Raw genomic sequence first — 22,990 nt, forward strand, 5'->3', positions numbered from 1 at the left:
GTGCCGGCGCCTATCTTCGGGCGAGAGGTGGGGTACACCCGGAACTGGTCTCCAGCCAACCACAGGGCACACATAGACAAACAACCATTCACACCTACAAGCAATTTAGAGTCTTCAATTAACCTAGCATGCAAAAATTGTGTTAAAAAAACAACAACAAAAAAACAAGTTCAAACCACTCAATTATAGGATGCAGTTCTTTCACGTACTAATAGAATAAGCCCACGTACCACTAGTGGGACTTGCACCACACTTTGAGAACCACTGCCCTAAGATATTGCCTGAGCACAAAAATGCAATGTTTTATTTTTTGAATCATGCAGTTTTAAACTCACAACAAAATCTTAATTCAACACAGAATACATTTGAATGACAACCATATGTAAGGGATATGCTGCGTGCGCCCAGCTATCTTTGGGCGAGAGGCGGGGTACACTCTGAACCGGTTGCCAGCCAATCCCAGGGCACATATAAACAAACAACCATTCGCACTCACATTCACACCTAGGGGCAATTTAGAGTCTTCAATCAACCTACCACGCTTATTTTGGGGATCCGGGAGGCAACCGGAGTATCCGCCGAAAACCCACGCAGGCACGGGGAGAACATGCAAATTCCACAAAGGCGGGGCTGGGATTTGAACCCCGGTCCTCAGAATGGTGAGGCAGATGTGTTAAACATTCATTCCATCATTATCATACTTTTAAAAATAATGTATTTAATACATGGAAAAATGTATTCATTAAAATGCAAAAATCAATTCATATTCCTAAAAGGGGAAGTTTCACTTTCTGACATTTTGTTAATACTGCCAGAATGACCTGACGACAATACATTAGTAAAAATCTGGGGGGGCTGGGGGTGACCCTCTCTAGCCCAATAGTGTACCTCCAATTTGAGTTTTAAGAACCCGCCCAACGAAAAACAACTCGTCGGTCACGGCTTCTGTTTCTGATAGGTTGATCTACCTCAGGCACGGTGGTTTCTTTAAAAAAAAAAAAAAACCTTAAGAGACGAGGAGGAAAACGGCGTGCGTTGGTGTCGCACTATAACCCGGTGGAGTAACATCTTCACAAAAGCCGCGACTCGTCTCATCATTTTGACAGTCCGCTTCGATGGCAGTCTCATCCGAAGCGAGGGGGCAATCTCTTTGCTTCCCATCGGTTGAAGACGTCTTCAGCGTCGCCTCTTGGGTTTCAGAATCCATGGACACGACTTCCTTCCGCCGCAGAGAACGAAGAGAGGGCAGAGGGTAACCCTGACGCAAAAGTTCATCATAACCTGTTTTTCCACAAGCATTTCTGAGCTTCAGGGCTTTTCTGTACGAATCCATTGACCACTTGAAGGAACACGATGACTTCTTAGTCATATTCTCGATCTGGTTGTTGTTAAACACCATCCTCATTTTCTCCTGCATTACCGACCGCTCATTTGCTATTGATCTTCTTAAACGTTGTTCATACCGAAGCTTCCGTCGTAAGATGAGGTTTTGAGCTTGAAGTTTGTGAATTTGGTCATCGGGATTTACAGGAACGATGGTTACAGTGGGTGCAGCGTGTACAGCAGGTATAGCGGGGACGGCAGGTACAGGATTGACCACATCTTCTTTAATGATATCAGCCATGTTGATATCTGAAAGAAGTCAAATAAACTTTTTTTTTTTTTTCCTATAAATTCCTTAATTAAAATAAAGGTGTTGCAATGTACACATCAGCTTTAAACATAGCGGGTCTGCTTGTATTGTCAAAACAGCTGTCAGCTGGAAAACTCGTAAGTCCAAATACATTTTCTATTGTTTTTTGCATAGTAGGTTAACTGAAATCTCTAAATTGCCACTCTTTACTCTGCAGGAGCAGTGCGCCATAATTCAAGGTTTGTTTGTTTTACGACTCTGTGAAAATAGGTTTTGATACATTTGTAAGCTTGCTTTGATTAAAAAAAATGGGTCATTGTAATGCTTCGTTGCAGATGGAAGCACATCAGCCACAAATGTAAATTTGTGTGCAGATTAAGTTCCAGCTTTTCCGCTGCTTAGCCAGCTCGTCGTTTCTTTTTGTATTACATCACTCATTGGTTCTTATTCTTTTAAAGAAATAGAGTTTGAATGTCATTTTGGCGTGGGGTGGTGTTGACGTGGCCGCACAACAGTATGTAATCACAATATAAGGTATAATACCAACCTGAACGATGTGGTATTTGGTAACTCAAGCCAGACGGTGTTTTTGTTTTTAATTTTCCATGTTTCCTGTAACCTGTTGATTTTGGAAATTCCACCCAATAGTGAGGATATTTTAAATAGTTAAATGGTCCATGAGATAAGGGAATAAACAAATGGATGTTCACGTGCAAGTTGTACAGTTGTAGCGTTCTCAACAATACCAACCTGAAACTGAAACGTCAGCTGTGCCACTGTCAACTTGATATTTTTGCGCATACGGATGATCCAGCTTATTCCAAAATTTGGGAGGATCAGGCTCTGTTCTTCGTTTTCTGGGTCGTCTTGCCGCAACTTTCTTGGTGTGAGCAAAAATGTTGGGCACAGCATTCCATTTCAAAGGTTTCTCAGGATGGTTCAATTCTCTTTGAGTGTCATCAAAATGCTTCTGAAACACAGTCCAAAAATAATTGTTCATGTTTAGGATTCAAATGAAGCTCATATTATTACACATAAATGCATTCTTTGAATCACATTTAGTGACCGGAACAGGTAATATAACTATAGGGGCTTTCCCAAAGCACGAACCAGTCTATTTAGGTATGTCATCTCAATAAAATACAATAAATATATTCTAATTTATTGAACTGCACCTGTATAAAATAAAAGTCCACAGCAGCCAGGTTGGCATTGCAAATGTGAATCAGTTCTCAATTGCCTCACCTGGATAAAGGGTTAGGTTTGAAAGGTATCAAGAATATTGGACATTTAGATTAAGATATCAAATAAGACATTGAAAGCTTGAAATACCAGCATTTATTATTGTTATTATGATTTTTTTTTTTAGATCCAACAGGTGTCGGTAATGAGCAACATGAACCCTGAACTAATTAGTGCAATGGGAACACACGTCACGTGGGCCACAGGTACCAGGAACTCAAAGTTTCTGGGCTGGTTGGTGGAAAAGCCCCGAATGGGTTTCTCTCGTCATCGGGAACATTTCAACAAGTACCAGAGCATAACCTGACCGTATACAGGTGAGTAAATAACCATAATTAACGAATACTTACATCGCAAAGTAAAGAATTGTTGTGAGGCTTCCAGCCCACTCGTTTCACTTGGATCTCCCACAAGCGTCGTCTTTCTGGATTTCTCGGGAAACGATGCATGCGCACGCCTTGTTTGAAACGAGTTGAACAGCCTACAGCCACACAGCAAACCATTTTTGCACCAAAATAATCGACTTAAAAACGCCAAACAATAAACGTGGAAACGGAGACTCTGGCTGACAACATGGCGTCCGTACATCATGTGATGTTGTTTTAACCAATGACAGAGCAGTGCGGTGAGTTCAGAGAGTGTCCTGACTTTTTAGTTCTACGGCTCTGACGCCGTGAAGGTAAACAGCGACTCTTTGTGGCCGCTCTGTGTAAATACATCGTGGTCAAAATGCGGAAGGCTGGACTTTGTGAGGCAGCGAAGTCTCGTTGGGTCTCGCGAGAGTTGCGCCACCTTATAAGCGTCAGCGCGCGAGCAAGTGGCCCTCTTTCAATCGGATTGGAGACAATATGGTGAGTTCGTCTGAATGCCGTCACCAAAGAAAATGGCAATCCGTCCGGCATCTTTGCCATCTGAGGCGTTCGTCTCTTTTCAATGCTTAGGACAGGGTCATTATGTTCTAACATTCATGTTAGGTTGAATTTTGTGGCCTATCGAGAAAAATGACGTAAAGTCTTGTGCGAAACACAAATCATCGTTTCCTAAAATGGCTGCTTGTACTCTGCTATCTCTTTTAATAAGCTTATAACTTAGATTTTTTAAAATGTTTTTATACTAATGTGTATTACTCGGGGAAGTATTTATTTACTTTGCTGTTTTAAGTTTGAGAACTCAATGAAGTGACGTGTCCACATGCTAACATCGTGGTCCACTGATGACCTGTTAGCCGCTAATGCGCACGGCTAACTTTGTATTACTGAGTTCAAATGGCAGTCTCACCCCCCACCCCCCCCCCCCACCCCCCCCACACACACACACTTTTTCCCCTCGTAGTCCCACCGCAAGTTTTCGGCTCCGCGCCACGGCTCCTTGGGCTTCTTGCCCCGCAAGAGGAGTCGCCGTCACCGGGGTAAGGCCAAGAGCTTCCCCAAGGACGATTCGAACAAGCCTGTCCACTTGACCGCCTTCCTGGGCTACAAGGCCGGAATGACTCACATCGTCCGCGAGGTGGACAGACCTGGATCGAGTGAGTTGTGACAAATCATCTCGAAATATGTTTTTAAAACCAATGATGAGACCCTCGACGGGCGGACAGAATGGGCTTACACTCCCTTGCTGAACGTCGAGTACTGAGCACTACACGATTCAAATTGACCGTTTGCAAGTGTCTTCTTGCATGAAGTTTCACTTATGTGCATTCCTGTGCAGAGGTGAACAAGAAGGAGGTGGTGGAGGCCGTCACCATCGTGGAGACTCCCCCCATGATTGTGGTCGGTGTGGTGGGCTACGTGAGCACCCCCCGCGGCCTGCGCTCTTTCAAGACCGTCTTTGCTGAGCACATTAGCGATGAGTGCAAGAGGCGGTTCTACAAGAACTGGTGAGACTCTATGCCGCAGTATTAGAGCAGTGGTTCTCAACTGTTGGCACCGTGTGACGCGCGTTTTCCTGTTGCTACCAACCCATCGCAATTTTAGATTAGAACGTGTAAAGTGTATACTGTTACACGTACAAAGTATCATTCAAAGCACTTTTAAGAAATGGAGAATGAACATGACAATTGCTTATCATGCATAGAAAAGTGAGCAAGATTTATTACGAATTCTCAGGTGAGCATTTCTGCGGTCTACCAAACTAAGACACTAAATCTGATGCTGTTATGTTAAACGTTTAATGTTGCTAAGAGGTAGAAGCCATCTTAGGGCTGACTAATTATGGTAATTTTCCCTTACATTTTTCACTTTCTTGGAGCCATACTGAAGGCTAATTAAGTGAAGAGACAGCACCTGTATGACCTGCATGTAATGTATTACTGTAAATATTTGTATGAAAAGTCACCTAAGGCTCAAAAACGATGTGATAAAAAGCTGTTATGTTCAGCGCTAACTGACTGCGTTTTCTTAGTTCGCAAAGGCAAACTTGTCACTTGTGCACCATTGGTAACCTTGAAGTGCACATCTGCATACTGGGGACCCTGCGCCCCACTCCCCCAACCTGTCCTGATCCCCCATTTGAGAACCACTGCCTTAGAATGTTCCAAGCAGCTGTTAGTACCCCAGTGGAGATGATTTATTTTCACTGAGCGAGTCTGACATTACGATGCCCTCTGATGGCAGCTCCGCTCAGGTGCCTTGCGCCCTGATGAGCTCTTGGCTCCTCTGGCCGGTGGAAAGTTCTGCTTAGAAGCCGTCGCCATGAGCCGAAATCTTCTCGTTGGCTGGTGCCGCCCCCTCCACGATCAGGGCGACCAGTCCGGCGCGGTGTTCTTCCGCTGACCCTCTGCGGTCATGAAGGGCCTGTCGCCAACCTTGTGCCCGCTCGCTCGCAGGTACAAGTCTAAGAAGAAGGCGTTCACCAAGTACAGCAAGAAGTGGCAGGATGAGGAGGGCAAGAAGCAGCTGGACAAGGACTTTGCCTCCATGAAGAAGTACTGCCAGATCATTCGCATCATCGCTCACACGCAGGTGAGTTCAGAAAAATGTCGTAGCTCCGTGCTTTTACAGACACTGCCCTACTTGCAAAAAATGTTTGCATTTACAGTTTAAACCAGACAAATATTTTTAGATTGCAAGTAGGCTAGTGTCTATGCTGTCAGTGACGAGACCATGGAACTCCTGCGTCAGGCATGGCGCCTGACTATTCCAGTGAGGATACCTTCCAGCTGCCTTCCTTCTGAGACTTCCCCTCCTTGGAGCAGCCGCCACGCTCCTTCAAATTATAGCTTCCTTGCTCATGAAATTCCTTTTTGTTTGCTGGCAGATGCGTCTGTTGCCCCTGAAGCAGAAAAAGTCTCACCTGATGGAGGTGCAGCTCAACGGAGGCTCCATCGCCAACAAGGTGGATTGGGCCCGTGAGAAGCTGGAGCAGGCCGTGCCCGTTTCCAACGTCTTTACCCAGGACGAGATGATCGACGTCATCGGGGTCACCAAGGGACACGGATACAAAGGTGTCAGGATTAACTCAATTCTTCAGTTATGCACAGTCAAATTTGACTATTGTCCTGAAGCACCTAAGAATGGTCATTTAAAATTGAAATGAGTTTTTTTTTTCTTTCATTTTTTTAATAAATATCTCAAAATGGCAAGATGCCAGCTTGTACAATTTTGCAGCAGCAATTAGTGCCACCTGGTGGGGGGAAAAAACCTCCAGTGGTCCAAGTTGGAGAAAAATGGGAAAATGGCAGATCCTATTCAGAGGTGTAATTTTTTGGGGGGGCATCCTTTGAATGGTCAAAAGTAGTGCCAACAGATGGAGACTTAAAATATGAATGCTTGTTATATCAAATCTAAAAAAATTGCGTTTAGTTATGTGTGGGATAAAATGTGCAAGGCAGTATTTTTCCCCACATGCTTTGAAAGGTTAATTAAGTAGGACTCGATCAATCGATTGGTAGGCCGATTTATGCCAGGCAGACTTTGTGGATCACCGTTGGCAGTTTTAATTAATGGTGTAATGTTTATCTGTGGCTAGGTGTAACCAGCCGTTGGCACACCAAGAAGCTGCCCCGCAAGACCCATCGTGGTCTGCGCAAGGTGGCCTGCATCGGTGCCTGGCATCCTGCCCGCGTGGCCTTCTCTGTGGCCCGCGCTGGTCAGAAGGGGTACCACCACCGTACAGAGATTAACAAGAAGGTACACCAGCTTCCGTTTTCTGGATTTAAATGGCTACACAACGGTTGTGACTTTTTATTTATTTTTATTTTTTTAATAAAGATCTACAAGATCGGTCAGGGCTACCATCAGAAGGACGGCAAGCTGGTGAAGAACAACGCCTCCACAGAGTACGATCTGTCCAACAAGAGCATCAACCCTCTGGTCAGTACTCGTGGAGCTCACGCCAAACTCAATTCTCTCACAAATGTGTCATTCATGTATTCTTATCAACTCTCTCCAAAAGGGTGGATTTGTCCACTATGGAGAAGTCACCAATGACTTTGTCATGGTCAAAGGATGTGTGATTGGAACCAAGAAGAGAGTCCTCACCCTCCGGAAGGTGAGGAGGACAAAACATAGGAACTACACCAATCCTAAAGTTTGGGATATTTGGTTTTGGGGTGAAATTTCAGGATGAACCTAAAATGTACTACAGTGAAACCTACATTTTTTTTATTTGTTTGGAGAAATTCAGAAAAATTGCCACAATATTTCCCATAAGAAATGAAGTCAATCTGTTTGACACCCAAAAATAATTATAAAAAAATTGGGAGTGGCCTAAATATTGCCCAACTTGGTGAGTAGTGCAGGTGGTCACATCTCTGTTGGATTAATATTAAAGTAAATGTTTGTTTTGCAGTCTCTGCTGGTCCAGACAAATCGTCGCGCTTTGGAGAAGATCGACCTGAAGTTCATCGACACCACCTCAAAGTTCGGCCATGGACGTTTCCAGACTGTGGAGGAGAAGAAGGCCTTCATGGTGAGATGGTGTTATTGCCTCCTCCCCCTCCCTCTGTGCACTGTTCGTAACCTGGTTCAGTCTTCATTGTGAACTCTGGTTCCATTCCAGTGCTATATTGAGCTCCAGTGAGGCAGGGGAGTAGTGCCCCCTTTGTGCTCACTCCCTGTTCACTCTCTGGAAACACACATGCACGCACACACACACAGTTCAGTTTACTACGTTTGATGTCACCAAAGCATATTTTTCTTTTGTCTACAGGGACCCCTCAAGAAGGACCGCCTTATCAAAGAGGAGACTGCCTAAAGTCTCTCAGCTCTGTTCTGTCTTTGTCTGCAGAGTTAATAATAAAAAAGTCCAAAAACATTCAAACGTGTGAAATGACTGGAACTCACCAAATGGGAAATTGGGAACGTGTACAACTCGTACATTTTCTTTAGCAGCATGAAAGGTTTTTAAGCACGAGACATGCAGTGGGTACGGAAAGTATTCACACACCCTTAAATTTTTCACTTTATATTGCAGCCTTTTGCTAAATCATTTACATCATGTACACACAGCACCCCATATTGATGGGAAAAAAAGGAAATTGTTGAAATGTTTTATTTAAAAAGAACTGAAATATCACACAGCCACAAGTATTCAGACCAGTAATAACGGTCATTTTTTAGTCCCAAATTTATTTGCATTTTTTTGGACAATTTACATACAGAAGGAAAAAAGTTGTAAAGTTTTTAATTTATCTGTGTATTATCCTGCGTTGAATGTATTTGTGCACACGCAGCAAAAATCAATATAGGGCATTATATACAGCATTTGAATTTTAAATCTTTGAAAACAGCGTTTGAGGTTTGCTAGTTTGTTTGGATGTAGATCTTTTGTCATTTAAAATCACCACTGTTTTGGTATCAGTACTTTGAAAGTAAGTGGCCCACCGGTTAAAATGATAAAAAATAGTTGAGAGTATATATTTTTGAAAGAAGCACCATATCATGGGTGTCTACTTCAACCAACCGACGTGACTAACCCATAGTGGTGGGCAAGCGAAGCAATTGTGCCGGAAAAGCTTCAAGGCTTCCGTGATGGTGACATCTGGTGGACAACTGAAGCCATAGCAACCTCTTAAAAAGCACGACTGAGCCATTGGCACGAGTTCCCCATGACAGCAATAAAGGTTTTGAACCCGGGTCCTCAGAACTGTGTGGCAGATGTGCTAACCATTCGTCTACCGTCCCGCCCTAAATTAAAAAAATATATAAATTATGAGTGTATTGTCCTGTATAATGTTGACTACTTAGTGCCTTGCCATAGTTCTGCACTATTAATCACTGTGTGCTGTGTTGTGTGGGTGTATTTTGTGTTTATATGTGGGGATGGAATGGGTGGGTGCTTGTATATTTCTTGCGATGTTAATTGTTTTTTTTAATCCCCATAAAGCGCTTATGTGCTTTATGTATTTACAGTATACTAATAATACTTCCTCCTCATAGTTTGTAAAGCTCATTTGTTTGCATTTGTTTTTGAACCGGTTGATGCTTGAACGTTAGTTTTGATACGCACATTTTTTAAATGCGGGTTGTGCATTTTTGGATCCTAAAATTTGCCATATCTGAAATTATACTCTCCCTCTCTTTCTTAACAATTTCTGTAAATTATTCGGTAATAAATTATTCCCTTGTTTTTGTAAAGAAGTACTGTTTTAAATTCCACATTGTGATTAAATTTTTTTTTTACAAATTATTTTAGACTTGACGAATACTTGATTAGTGTGTTTAATCAGTTTGAACATGAAATATCTTTTGGGTTTGTACTTTTGGCCCACAGTGTTTGCGTGTGCGTGCACGCCACTGACTTCTCCTTCTTTCAACCGCGCCTAACCCAAAAACAAGAAGAACCCGGGGTGAGAGCACAGTCAGCAACTGTTGTGTGGTCAGCATAAACAACAGCCCTCACGCGCACACACACACACACACACACATACACACACACACGAGTCTGAGGCTGCACAGTGATGATGACATACGCAAACACAAAAATGCCATTGCAGCCACCCGCTTGCATTTTATGTGAACGTGGTCCGGTGGAGGTGATGACCCCCCCGCGGCCCCCACCCAAACTCCAATGGGTGCTGGACGCTGCCCGTTTTGCACAACGTGTCTGCTGAGGTCACACAAATGTCATTAGTCAATTTCATGTCAGCTTATGTAAGCACAGACGATTTGATATCTTCATGTGCTTTGTGAACACTGCCAGGGAGAGCGTGACGGGTCCCTCACAGGTCCCCCCCCCCTCACAAGGATTAGGATTGGGCGTTCCAGGTTACCCCAGCACAAGAACCCCTCAAGTCCAAGGGTCCCTCTGAAGGGCCCCCCGTTAAGTCACCTCAAGGCTCACAAGTGACCCCACTCACTCCTAAGAATCCTCACAAGGCGACCTCACCGTCCCCTTCCCTCCCAAGTGACCCCACACACCACCCAAGGGGGGCTACCCCCTCAGAATGCAGCCACCCCTCACAACGAGCACCCCACCGAGGTTCCCCCAGCGCTTACTTGAGAACCCTACGAAGGGATTCTCATTCCGGTGTTGGTGTTCCAAGCGCGCTCCCTCGGCTGCTTGCTCCCTCAGCTTTTAGGGCGACCAGGCGGAAACTGAAAGGTGTCGCTTGCGCTTTCTCCTCTCTGAACCGACGGCTGCTGCAAGTTGTGTCGTTCCAAACGTGTGTACTACACGCTGCAAACCTGTTGTTGTACACGTAAAGATGTGTGTCGTACTACTTCTTGTCTTGGACGCAAAGAGGGAAAACTTAACTGCTCAGTCATGAATCGCGCATGAGTTCTTTTTGTTTTAACTGATCGCAGCGATTTATAAAGTCTTTGCAACGATGTTGGACAAAACGAATCGGAATCAAACTCAGTGAAGCACAGCCGATAGAACAAGAGGGTTTTTCGTAGCGGTTTTAATACTATGGACCACATGCAGACAGTTCAACAAATAATCGAACGACACAACGACTATGAAAAAGCGTTCGACTCAGTCGCCGCCGCTTCGATACTGCAAATCGGCAAATCGATACTAGCAAATCGAGGGATAGCGCCGACCGACAGTGGCTACGGAAAGTATTCAGACCCCTTTAAATGTTTGACTCTGTTATATTGCAGCCATTTGCTAAAATAATTGGAGTTCATTTCCCCCCCCCCCCCTCAGTAATGTACACGCAGCACCCCATATTGACAGAAAAAAAAAAACAATTGCAGATTTATTAAAAAAGAAAAACTGAAATATCACACAGCCAAAAGTACGATTCTTCAGGTTCAATACGAATTGATGATGAAAGAGTCAAGGAAAAGGCGACACACTGTCTCCGAAGCTATTTACAGCTTACCTTGAAGAAATATTTAAAAAAGCAATATTTATGTTGTCACTTGTTAATGTGTAAAAAAAAAAAAGCAATTTGCCGATTAATCGGTCGGACCCTACAAAAAACTGTGACGGGAACGCGAACCCACTCTTCACATGGGAGACCAGCCCTTCATATGGGACCACACCCCTTTGCAAGGAAGTGACCCCGCAGCCACTCAGAAGACCCCCCCCCCCCCCCCCCCCCCACTCGTTGACAAGGCATCCCACATCCCTAAAGCAGAGGGCCGCACCCCCTCACAAGGTACCCTTTCACAAGACACCCCACCTAAGGGAGTCCATCCCCTGACAAGGCACCCCACCCCTCAGAGGGTAACCCACCCACCACACACGGGACCCTCCCCACTCACAAGGCACCCTGCGCATACTGACAGCAGTATGGCAGACTGTTGTTGTTTATGCTTATTTGGAGCCATCTAGCGACGGTACTGGTGAAAATTCTACCATAGCGCCCCCTAGAGGAAGCTTGGGGGGGGGGGGGGGGTTTAAGCATGTAGCACGTTAGCATTGAAACAAAGAGCTTCTTAGCTTTGAGCGTGAGACACACACACACGTTGATTTGTTCCCCCTGGGGTCGGTATTTATTCATCAGTACTTGATGCATCCAAGTAGAAGGATCATTCGCTTTTGGCACCTTTTTCAACAGTTTCCATTTGAACATTAGAAATCAAAAAGAAACTAACAAGAAATGGCTAAGGCTGTGTGAGTTTTCAAAATAAATGACATTACGTATTGTAGCTATAGTTTTTATATATTCGTCAAACTATTGTTTTTAAAAAAAGCATTTTTTTTTTAAAATTTGGTTTGGCTCACAAAAGCAAAAAAAAAAAGAAAAAAAGAAAGAGAAATAACAAGACATGGAACTCAGGAATTGCTTTTTCACCCTTTTAGGAGGATTAAAACTTAACTTTGCTGCAGTTTTAATAGCATGCACTTAGTTTCGGACTCTGGTATGTGTTCACATTTTCATTTTTTTTTTTGTTCTATTAAAAAAAAAATTGTAATACTTTATTATTCTAGGCTTCTAAAAGAGTCACCGACAGTACTTTCTTAACTCGTAGTTGTCTTTTTTTTTTTGCTTCAGTAAAGTAGTCGGTATCTCTTGATTATTCTTATTATGAATCTTTATAAAAGTAATATATATATATATATATATATATATATATTTATATTAATAGTAGTTTTACTAGCGGTTACAGGCTGGGCTGTAACAATTCACAGTTTGAATGCAAAACAGTGAGTCCAAAAATAAAGGAGGCGTTTGTCTGGACGGCTCTGACCTCTTCCGAGCTTCTGGAACTTCGGAAGAGTCATGCGGAAAACAACACGTTTCCTATAAAGATGGCGGGTGGGCGGCGGCCCCTCATACGGGGGTGGTGCGTCGGTTGGCGGCAGCATTCCCGTGAGCCGAGTCTTTGGCATCCTTCTGGATGCAGTTGTGCACCTGCAGGAAGTTGTGATCCCGCTCTGAGTTGTAGGCGGCGGTGTTGGCGGGTGGCGCCCCCGCTCCTGACTTGAGGGTGTCTCGGGGCAACGTGTACATGGAGATCTCGGTGGAGGGCAGCGCCCCGAAGGCCTTCAGGCCCAGCGGGGAGGCGTCGCGCGAGTGCGACGGGTCCGTGGAGCGCGACGAGGAACGCGAGCGGCGTCGGTAGCGGTACCGGTAGCTCGGGACCCGGGCCACCGCCGAGCCCTGGAGGTAGTCGGCGGCACGGGTGCCGATCCGAAGCTGCCGGTGGCGGTCGATGAACATGTGCACGGCCAGGACGCCCACCATCTCGGCCATGATGAAGGACAACGCCCCGAAGTAGAAGGACCAGCCGTACGAGTACGAGTTCTTCTTAGAGTCGCTCTTGGATGGGTCGCCTGCGTTGGCTGATATGTACACGATGATTCCGATGATGTTGCTCAGGCCTGCGGAAATGAAAGAATAACGTCAAACCTACACTTGACGAAGCAGCGTGTGGCTCCAAGGTTTTATATTGGCAAGGTTATTCTGCTACATTCTGTATACAGTGGTACCTTGATTTATATTATGCTTAAAAAATAAATACACAAAGAAGACAGTCCCTTCTAAGCTCAGTAAGCGAAGGTAATATTTGTTGTTTTGTGCAGAGGATAAAGAATATATGCCGGTATATTGTCTATATGCAGTACATGTGTGCACAATTTGTATTCAAATACCCATTGCTTAAACTGTAATAAGTACTGGGACACTGATGTTAGTTTTGTTCACCAGTCTATAGTGTATTGCATTTTGTGTTAGCATTACGCTAGCAGACTTTCGTAAGGCAAAGTTTTGTGGTTTGGTTGAACACACAATGGGTAATTATCTTTGTTCTATATTTAGTTTTACAATGAATTTTAGCTGAGAGTGGCAATACACAGTTTGAACTTTTCTGTTGCTTGTAGTGAAGTTCGCTGCCACCATTAAGCACTTGTTGCTCAAATGTTTGCTCGCAACTCAAGGCAAAATCAGGCAGCTCCTTTGACCTCGTGATTCTCATTTGCGCTGACATGCACTGCGAGCTGTCAGGTTTTCTATAGACAGGGGTGTGGCTTTCCTAATCAGTACAATCAAACATAGCTGGACTCCAATGAAGGTGTAGAACCATCTTAAGGATGATCAAAAGAAATGGACAGCACCCGAGTTCAATATGAGTGTCACAGCAAAGGGTCTGAATACTTATGCCTGTGTGATATTTCAGTTTTCCTGACCCAACCAGTAAAATCATAGTTGAAATAATATGAACAAAACTAAGCTGCTGTTTTCTCCTTTGTTTTATTGCAAAGCAATGCAATCAATCTTTTATTAAGCAGATTCACAATCCATTAGAAAACACATACAGTACATATTTATATTTATTGCCCATAATTAGTTTTTACCCAATTCCCTTACAAGAATCAACAAGAATCCAGTATGCAGGGATTTATTTCACGGTCACGCCGAATGAATTTTGGGCTAAAAAGTTACCCAATCAATTTCCAGCCACTCAATCGTTTCGATCCTATCGTTCGAAATGAACCAGCATTGTCCCTGAATCGAATTCGCAACCACTAATCGCGATACGAATCGAATCGGTGCTAAAATGAATCATTGCACCCCTAATGCCATCGTTACCGCTCACGGTATTAACAGTTGTAGCGATAAACCGTGGCTAGCAGTTGTCGTTTTTTTATGCTCCTGTATGTTCTCTGGGGTCCACAACCTCAGGTCACAAGTACCTCATAACTCAGGCGAATAGCTCTAACCCTACTCTATCAGTGAGTGTGCCTGTGTTAATGTGAATGTCTTGTGGTTGTATTTGTGACTGTGAACTGACCTGCAGACACAAAGAAGATCCCGGCGCTGAGGATGATGTTGTGTCTGGACTTGTAGAACTCACTGGCGGCGATGCACAGACCTCCCATGAAGAGCAGGATGACGCTGAGGATGGGGAAGATGCTGGACGCCCGCACCGCGCCTGCAAACATCCGCATGACACGTACATCTTTACCCCCCTGGAACTTGGACCCGTTCTGTAAGTAGTGTCTAAATTCAGTTCCGAGGTAGCGTCGTAGCTTTTGGGGACATCATATTGATCCCTGTGATAGATTGCATCGTTATCCACGGTATCAACAACACCGTCGAGAATGGAGCCAGTTACAGTGTCTTTGTTTGGCCAAAAGTGGATAATGTGACATTTGGCATCAGATGGCGATACAGTTCGACATCGAAGTTTGTGAAGTTTTGTTTTTTAAGAAGGGAAACGGCTCTCTATAATATCATACTTTATTCAAAAACAGAGTACACCCCGAACAGCCAATCGCCGGGCACATGTAAACAAACAACCATTCACACTCACATTCACAGCTACGGGCAATTTAGAGTTTTCAATTAATCTACCACGCATGTGTTTGGGATGTGGGAGGAAACCGGAGTACTCGGAGAAAAACAACGCAGGCAAACTCCACACAGGCGACGCCGGATTTGAATCCGGGTCCTCAGAACTGGGAGGCAGACGTGCTAACCGGTCGTCCACCGTGCCGCCAGGTGCGATATTAATTGTTGTTTTGTTTTGCAGAGGATTAAAAATGGATGCCTGTGAGTATTGCCTATCTCATGTGTTGCTCCACCGTACTTGAGAATTAATATTCAAGTACCTGCCCACTCAACTCAAATTCGCGACAACCAATCAGCATCGAAAATACGCCGTGTCACTCACAACGTCCTCAAACAATGGTGGATACGATAATCGTCACGATTCGGGAGCGACCTGGCACTCCTGTGGAAAAACGAGTCAGCCCCGGAGAAGGGTGAGAGAGACAATTGGCATATCTGGTAAGTACTGCTTGTTTACAGCTGCTCCCATGAGTATCGACAGTGTCTTACTTAATGACAACTTTTTATGTTCCAGGAAGTACAAAGAACCTCAAAGAAGTTCCGACACTTGGAGGTGCAAATACAGCAAAGGTAGAAGGAATGAGGCAAAAAGCACATTAGCATCCATTTCAGCATCTGCTCACTGCTCAATCAACACCCCGTCAGGCTTGTGAAACACTCCATCGACACCGTGATGTGTGTGCGCGTGCGTGCGTGCGTGTGTGTGTGTGGACATTATGTAATGGCACTCCCGGCTAACTGGCAGCGTTGATGGCGGGCAGCACCACAGGGCTCTGGCACGTACTGTACGCCCGGCGGGCTGTAGCGCAGGAGCCACCGCGTCCTTCAAACGTCATCATCTTTCTCATCATCATCATCATCATCATCATCATCAGTGCAGCGGCTGATTGCTAAGACAAGTCAAACTTGGAGGCTGCGAGGTTCAAAAGGGTCCCCTGCGCTAAATTAGCGTCGATACTGCAGCATCCAGAATTCCCTCTTCCCAGCCACTTTGTCCAGCTCTTCCGGGGGGGGGATCCCGAGGTGCTCCCAAGGCAGCCGGGAGATGCAGTCTCTCCAGCGTGTCCTGGGTCGTCCCCAGGAATTAGAAAATCCACAAAACACATTTAGACTGGTTGGATGAACTCCCATGCACCCTCAAGGACCCCGCCGAGGGTGTAGAGCTGCTACTACTACACTACTCTTCCTGGATCCGAGATTCGACTTCCCGACGGTCCAGCACCCCCGAATAGACCTTACCAGGGAGGCTGAGGAGTGTGATCCCCCCGTATTATTTTCTCCGGTTTCCTCCCACATCCCAAAAACATGTGTTGTGGGTTAATTGAAAGCTCTAAATTGCCCGTAGGTGTGAATGTGAGTGCGAAGGATCGTTTGCTTAGATGTGCCTGAAGATAACTGGGATGTGGCGCTGATACTCTGAACGTATCATTGAAGTTGTCCAATCTGGCGCTGATCCACATGAAGATGTGTCAGAGGGATTGGAGGAGGTCAGCACGCTACAAAATGACATTGTACTTATCATCTTGTGTGCGTGATCTTTCACGTGTGTTTTATGGTCTGGAACTGACAACACGTCACGTTACCCGCGCCATTTTGACCTGGCTTTAACATCTGCTTGCTGTCGTAGCTGCCGTGCCGTATCACACCGTCCATCACGCCACCCTTCATCCTTCTTTCTTTGACTCACTTGCTTGTCGCCAGAGAACATTGAACAAAGTGTCGGTCACCTCCATCCCAGAGGGGATGATGTGGTTTTGGGTTCCGGATGGCGTGGCGTGATTAAATATTAACTTGTCCTGAGAGTCAACTTATGATACCGTTTCAATACCACAGCATTAAATATTGACCAAATGTGTGACAGTATCATTGCATATTGTTGCTTGGGACCAAATATCAATATTGTGATGAACCGTATCGTTCTGTTGCGATACAGTATCAACGCCGCAGCATCAAATATCGAACAAGTTTGTGACTGTCATCGTGTATTGTTACTATCCAATAGTTTGGGACCAAATACTAATATTGCGTACTGGGAAACTTGCTGTTACAACATACTAACAATGTCAGAGCCATTCATGAACGGGATGTGAGATGCATCTTCAAACTACAATAGATCAACAAAGCGGCAGGCCCAGACCTTGCGTGCCCATCCTGCCTCAAAGTTTGCGTGGACCAGCTCGCTTCAGTCTTCATCCAGATCTTCACTAGATCTCTGGAACTGTGCGAAGTACGTTCCTGTTTCAAACGCTCCACCATCATCCCAGTCCACAAGAAACCTGCACTGACTACAGGCCTGTCGTCCTGACATCTGTGGTCATGAAATCCCCTTGAACACATCGTGCTGGACCACCTCAAGAGCGTCACAGGTTCCCTGCTGGACACCCTGCCGTTTGCCTACCAAGCAAACTGGTCTGTGGATGATGTTCTTCATCCTAGAACACCTTAGCGGCACTGGGACCTATGCGAGGATCCTGTTTGTGGACTTCTCTCCTGTCCTCCAAGCTTCTCCATCTGAGCGTCTCGCCTTCCATCTGCCAGTGGATTTACAGCTTCCTGACGGCCAGGACCCAGCAGGTGAGGATATTTGCAAAGGTCTTATTTTGATTCAAGACAAATATGATCAATCTTTCATGGTGAGACTACAGAAATGAGAGAATACTTACAGTTGAAAGGCTTAAATTCTGAGGAATCGATTATCAAAATATCGTCGATTCATTCGATAATCGATTAGTTGTCGATGATTCGATTTATTGCTGCACGTCTAGTTGTCGGCAAAAGACGTACCGATTGAGTGACATGGCGCTTTTGAATAGGGAAAAAACATCAAGGTGACGCCGAAGGTGAGTAAAACCTCAGACAGGCTCAGTTCGCAGCCACAGAGGAGCGAGGAGGAGGAGGGCAAATATGGCCGTCTCCTCCGGGTAAGGGATCAATTATAGTGGAGGTCAGGTGAGGGTTGAATTATGCTTTAGGATAGGGTTAGATAAAGTTGAATGTACAGATCATGGTCATATTTTAAAACAAGGCAGTGTGTCTGTTTTCAGAGTGCCGGTGTTAATGAACGTCATTATTTGGTCATTTTGCCTTCATTTGGACAATAATAAAGCTTAGAAAACGCGGGCCGCTCGCCAGCCGGACTCTTGATTGCATCCCAGAGCCAAGAAACAGTCGGACGCCGTAGAACCTCATTAAAGTTCAAATTAATGTTATATACTCCCTTCTTTTTTATACACAAATTTAACACACAGGGCGGGATGACTACTGAATGAGTTTATTGTAAGGTTGCTTACAAGGTTTAGGTTTTTGGGATAGGGTTAGGGTTCGGTCCAGGCTGCGTTCCTTGCCTGTCCCAAGCCGTCCTTGGTCCCACATGGCTGGGGACGTTACCGGCCTACCCCCCTCTGAAGGTAACTCGGTCATTCTCACTATTATCGATCGCTTTTTCCAAATATGTTCATTCTGTCCCCCTCCCCAAACTTCCATCTGCCTTTGAAACTGCTAACCTCCTGCGCATGATCCTGGTATTGTACTTGTCCAGTAATCATAAATTAGCCCAGGTTGAGCGAAGTCATTGCAAAAGAATTTGTGCTTTGTGTCTGTTTGCCTTTGTATGATTGACAGGTCGCTATTTTTCTTTCTCCGGCTGAGACTATGAGCCTGCCAGACGGGAGGATTTCCTGCGCCTGTGACAAAAACAAACATGGCGTCCTGTCCTTGTTCGCCTCCCAGGATGAGGTACGTCCACTCGGTGACCCACATTTCGGAAGACAAGCTAAGGGAGCTCGGAGGTGAGTCACATACGACTGACTAACGCATCCTGCGGTAAGCGACCGCTCGCCAAAGTCCGCCCGCCGCCGGCGTGCGTGCGTGCGGGGCCGCGGATAGTGCCGGCCGCGTATCGATTGACACAGCTGATGGCAAACATGACGGCCTGCAGGCTCATATTGTGACACGCTGGCGCGTACCACCTGTGCGACCGCTTGATACTTACGGAATGGACGTGGGGTTTTCTTTGTTATCATTTTTAAAGATTTTGAGACCAAATTTGAAGGGGGAAAAAATTGAATGTATTCCATTTTGAAATAAGGCTGTAACATAACATGAATTTTACATACAAAGCTGCTGACTTATGTTGCTGCATCTGCACACAGTGGTGGCGCTGGCTTCAATGGTGGCCTGTGCGTTGCCTCTATATGGCACACGCAGCCCCCCTCCCGGTCGATGGTCAACGGAGGGGGCGGTGTGTGTGCCTGTGTGTGTGTGTGTGTGTGTGTGTGTGGTGGTGGTGGTGGCGGGGGGTCGGCCTGCCGCAATGACGGCCTCGCATGCATGGAGAGCATGTGACCGGAGCAAAAAAACAACGTGATTAAATACAGTATGAGCTGGCGATAACCACGGGCGACTTAAATATGTTCACAGACCTCATTGATCTACTGTCCATCCCCTTAAACAATCGTTGGTTTCCAACTACTCCCCAACCCGCGTAACGGCGGTTGTGGATTTAAACAATTTAATAATGAGCGTAATAATAACAGCAGTGCCTGGTTTTCCCCACACATACCGCTTAGAATGAAGGCCAACAATTTCCATCTTGGTCTCATCACACCAGAGAATCTTATTTCTCACCATCTTGGAGTCCTTCAGGTGTTTTTTTTTTTTTTTTTAGCAAACTCCATGCGGGCTTCCATGCGTCTTGCACTGAGGAGAGGCTTCCGTCGGGCCACTCTGCCATAAAGCCCCGAATGGTGGAGGGCTGCAGTGATGGTTGACTTTCTAGAACTTTCTCCCATCTCCCGACTGCATCTCTGGAGTTCAGCCACAGAGATCTTTGGGTTCTGCTTTCCCTCTCTCACCAAGGCTCTTCTCAGTTTGGACGGACGACCAGCTCTAGGAAGGGTTCTGGTCGTCCTAAACGTCTTCCATTGAAGGATGATGGAGGCCACTGTGCTCTTAGGAACCTTAAGTGCAGCAGAATTTTTTTTTTTGTAACCTTGGCTAGATCTGTGCCTTGCCACAATTCTGTCTCTGAGCTCTTCAGGCAGTTCCTTTGACCTCATGATTCTCATTTGCTCTGACATGCACTGTGAGCTGTGAGGGTCTTATATAAGGTTTTGTGGCTTTCCTAATCAAGTAAAATCAGTATAATCAAAGACAGCTGGACTCCAGTGAAGGTGTAGAACCATCTCAAGGATGATCAGAAGAAATGGACAGCACCCGAGTTCAATATATGAGTGTCACAGCAAATATTTCTGTCAATATGGGGTGCTGTGTGTACATTAATGAGGAAAAAAAAAAACATTTAACAAATGGCTGCAATATAACAAAGAGTGAAAGATTTAAGGGGGGTCTGAAAACTTTCCGTACCCACTGTCGATTGATTTGCTATAAAAGATATATTGATGCACTGTATAATTTGTTGTGACATACAACGCTGCTGACTATTCTTGCTGCTGTTTACATTCACATTCATCATGTGTTTATCCATCTCTTCTTCAGCAAGGAGCAGCTGGTGCTTCTTTTCCTTTGACTTTGCACATGGATCAACTTCCATTCCAGCTCGCCACAATAAAACTCATTTTAATTCCACCCAAAAAATAAAAGCCCGCAAGCTGTCGCACCTAATATATGTCGGGAGATTCTAATTGAAAAGAAAAAAAAAAAAGGACGCGCGATTTCATGTTTCACCTCGGTTGGGAGGACACGCGTTGTTTTACGAGGTGTGTCAACTGCTAAATTTCTCGTTAATGAGACGCGGAGTCATCGCCGTGTGCACTCGCTCAGTCAATCAGGACCAAAAAAATAAAAAATAAAAGATTGACTTTTAATTTGGTGCCTCGTGTCTGCGGGCCATCTGTTGCCAAGGAGACCGGGACAGTGTTAGCGTATCATATACCTCAGACACACACACACACAAACACACACAGACCTCAGCCCAGTCCCTGCGTGTCCCAGCCCAGACCCGTCCCATCGATTTTATCCGGCTAGTCTGCTTTGGGGCCCCAGGGTGGTGGCAATGCAACCCACCCCACCCCCCGCCCACAACCCCTCACTGCTGCCCCACTCATCAATATTGGCGGATAGTCTCTGATGAACTCATGCAAGCACCGACAGGAGGCTGCCACCAATGGAAGACTCCCAAAAGCGGTCGCTAATTACGATTATGAGCAGGAATATTATTAAGGTGCTGTGGCCTCTAATATGCAGGATAACAAGTGCCAACGCAGCGTAATAACGATGCACAAATGTTGAACTTTTTATGAAAAAATGTATAGTTTAATGGACTTCATGTTGACTGTGACATAATGTTAGTATGACATCATTTTCTAAATAGCATGATGTTTTTATTTTTTAATATTACATGGTCTAAAGTAAGACATTACAGTTTATGGCATAAATATTAAGACCATTTTTAATGACTGTAGTATGACATGGCGGCACGGTTCAAGTATCAGTACACCAGTAGTTTATTTCATTTTCAGGACATTCCAAATTGTTGCATTGGCTACACCCAATGTTTGTGTAATAGCGCTGATCGATTTTCTTCTCTCAGCTTCAAAATGGTTTGCTTTTCTCCCATTGACAGCTCTCTGGTCTGTATGTTTGCTTAACAGCAAATGCAGTTTTCACAGGTGAAACCCAAAGTAAAAAAACAAGCACTAGCTAACGTTTAAGCAATCTATCTAAAAGGCAACACCTGAGCAACTAGAAGCAACCATCAGTCACATGTTCCAATACTTTTGTTCACCTGAAAAAAAAAAAAATATATATATATATAAAGAATGTAGCGTTTCCCGCGGCAGCGTTGGAGCTCATCACACGAGTCGGCGTCCTCTCCTCTTTCTATGAGCGGCATTCTCTCTTTGTTAAACGGCCTTCTTGCATAACGGGGCGTTTCTTTTTGCCTTGCTCGTCTTCCTCCTCCTCCTCTTCTTCCTCCTCGCTCAGCTGCTTAGCGCCCAGCGGAGCAGTGCATGATGGGAGCTCAGACACGGCATGATCTAAAAACCCACTGGCGCTTCAGTGCGCCTCAGCTGCCTTATATAATCCCGGGTGGATGTGCAAAGTGCCACGCTACTGGGACTCAAGCACATACACACGAAAGACGCTAGGGCTCTTTGTGTGCGCGTGTGTTTGTGTGTGTGCGTGTGTATGTGCGTGTGTGAGTGAGAGACTCCTTTGACGACATGATGTATACTCAGACATCATTTCAAATGATATGACATGTATGGTGTGATTTGACTTTTTAGGACATGACGAATAGTATGACACCGTGTTTAGCGTGGCATTATCAATAGGATGCCTTAATTATTTACGATGACATGATGGTAACAATTTGTGGAACATGAAGTGTACTAAGACATCATTTTAAATGGCATGATGCAAACTAACTAGCCTCAGATAAGCGGTAGAAAATGGGTGGATGGATGGATGTATCATAAGACATTTTAATATGACATGACTAGTAAGGGGGCGGCACGGTGGACGACTGATTAGCACATCTGCTTCACAGTTCCGAGTTCAAATCCGGCCTCGCCTATGTGGAGTTTGCATGTGCTCCCCCGTGCCTGCGTGGGTTTTCTCCGGGTACTCCGGTTCCCTTCGACATCCCCAAAAACATGCATGCTAGGTTAATTGAAGACTCTAAATTGTCCACAGGTGTGAATGTGAGTCCGAATGGTTGTTTGTTTCTATGTGCCCTGCGATTGGCTGGTGTTTGTTTCTATGTGCCCTTTCTTCTCTTGCCCGAAGATAGCTGGGATAGGCTCCAGCACGGCCGTTACCCTAGTGAGGATAAGCGATACGGAAAATGAATGACTGAATGAATGACTAGTAAGATCATTTTTAATGTGTCAGGAGCAGAAGTGCCAAAAATTGTCTGCGTGTGTGAGCAATATTAGCACGTACCCCAAAAGATGCATGTTTTACAC

General features: G+C 45.1%; 3 protein-coding genes and 2 non-coding genes across 7 annotated transcripts in view; 3 read left to right on the top strand and 2 right to left on the bottom strand.

The window, feature by feature from the left end:
- Positions 1 to 80: 80 nt before the first annotated feature.
- Positions 81 to 3,596, bottom strand: LOC133465423 (uncharacterized). 2 transcript variants are annotated; one of them, XM_061748230.1, is made up of 4 exons: positions 3,226 to 3,596; positions 2,384 to 2,603; positions 2,181 to 2,252; positions 81 to 1,632 (listed from the first exon to the last, which is right to left on the bottom strand). In XM_061748230.1, exons 1-4 carry the CDS (start codon positions 3,376 to 3,378, stop codon positions 1,007 to 1,009), a joined length of 1,071 nt encoding a protein of 356 aa, XP_061604214.1. In that variant the 5' UTR covers positions 3,379 to 3,596; the 3' UTR covers positions 81 to 1,006. The 2 variants fall into 2 exon arrangements, with proteins under 2 accessions (XP_061604214.1, XP_061604215.1); XM_061748231.1 differs by lacking the exon at positions 2,181 to 2,252.
- rpl3 (ribosomal protein L3) lies at positions 3,080 to 8,128 on the top strand. Of its 2 annotated transcripts, none has more exons than XM_061748227.1 (10): positions 3,080 to 3,192; positions 4,208 to 4,400; positions 4,583 to 4,751; positions 5,700 to 5,835; positions 6,131 to 6,317; positions 6,842 to 7,002; positions 7,084 to 7,185; positions 7,268 to 7,363; positions 7,664 to 7,783; positions 8,024 to 8,128. In XM_061748227.1, exons 2-10 carry the CDS (start codon positions 4,361 to 4,363, stop codon positions 8,066 to 8,068), a joined length of 1,056 nt encoding a protein of 351 aa, XP_061604211.1. In that variant the 5' UTR covers positions 3,080 to 3,192; positions 4,208 to 4,360; the 3' UTR covers positions 8,069 to 8,128. The 2 variants fall into 2 exon arrangements, with proteins under 2 accessions (XP_061604211.1, XP_061604210.1); XM_061748226.1 differs by lacking the exon at positions 3,080 to 3,192 and adding an exon at positions 3,603 to 3,726.
- LOC133466678 (small nucleolar RNA U83B) lies at positions 5,958 to 6,054 on the top strand. The gene has a single exon (XR_009785009.1). It is a non-coding gene; the product is annotated as a small nucleolar RNA U83B (small nucleolar RNA).
- Positions 7,819 to 7,951, top strand: LOC133466676 (small nucleolar RNA SNORA54). The gene has a single exon (XR_009785007.1). It is a non-coding gene; the product is annotated as a small nucleolar RNA SNORA54 (small nucleolar RNA).
- A 142-nt stretch (positions 8,129 to 8,270) lies between the features above and the next one.
- The window catches only part of cacng2a (calcium channel, voltage-dependent, gamma subunit 2a), a 32,622-nt gene continuing 17,902 nt past the window's right edge, over positions 8,271 to 22,990 (bottom strand). The window contains exons 3-4 of the mRNA XM_061748232.1: positions 14,503 to 14,643; positions 8,271 to 13,093 (exon numbers count right to left, since the gene is read on the bottom strand). Of these exons, the coding sequence (XP_061604216.1) occupies positions 12,543 to 13,093; positions 14,503 to 14,643 (692 nt within the window). The 3' untranslated portion in view covers positions 8,271 to 12,542. The remainder of the gene's footprint in view (positions 13,094 to 14,502; positions 14,644 to 22,990) is intronic.

The sequence above is a fragment of the Phyllopteryx taeniolatus genome, chromosome 16 (assembly GCF_024500385.1).
Source record: "Phyllopteryx taeniolatus isolate TA_2022b chromosome 16, UOR_Ptae_1.2, whole genome shotgun sequence".
Lineage (NCBI taxonomy): Eukaryota > Metazoa > Chordata > Actinopteri > Syngnathiformes > Syngnathidae > Phyllopteryx > Phyllopteryx taeniolatus.

Bases quoted from the DNA above. Each gene is read 5' to 3' on its own strand.
- LOC133465423 (XM_061748230.1), bottom strand. From the start codon at position 3,378: ATGGTTTGCTGTGTGGCTGTAGGCTGTTCAACTCGTTTCAAACAAGGC. The intron at 2,604-3,225 runs GTAAGTATTCGT...ACTGTGTTTCAG, and splicing joins ACAATTCTTTACTTTGCGAT to AAGCATTTTGATGACACTCA. The intron at 2,253-2,383 runs GTTGGTATTGTT...CAAAATCAACAG, and splicing joins AGCTGACGTTTCAGTTTCAG to GTTACAGGAAACATGGAAAA.
- rpl3 (XM_061748226.1), top strand. The intron at 5,836-6,130 runs GTGAGTTCAGAA...GTTTGCTGGCAG, and splicing joins GCATCATCGCTCACACGCAG to ATGCGTCTGTTGCCCCTGAA. The intron at 7,784-8,023 runs GTGAGATGGTGT...TTTTGTCTACAG, and splicing joins AGGAGAAGAAGGCCTTCATG to GGACCCCTCAAGAAGGACCG.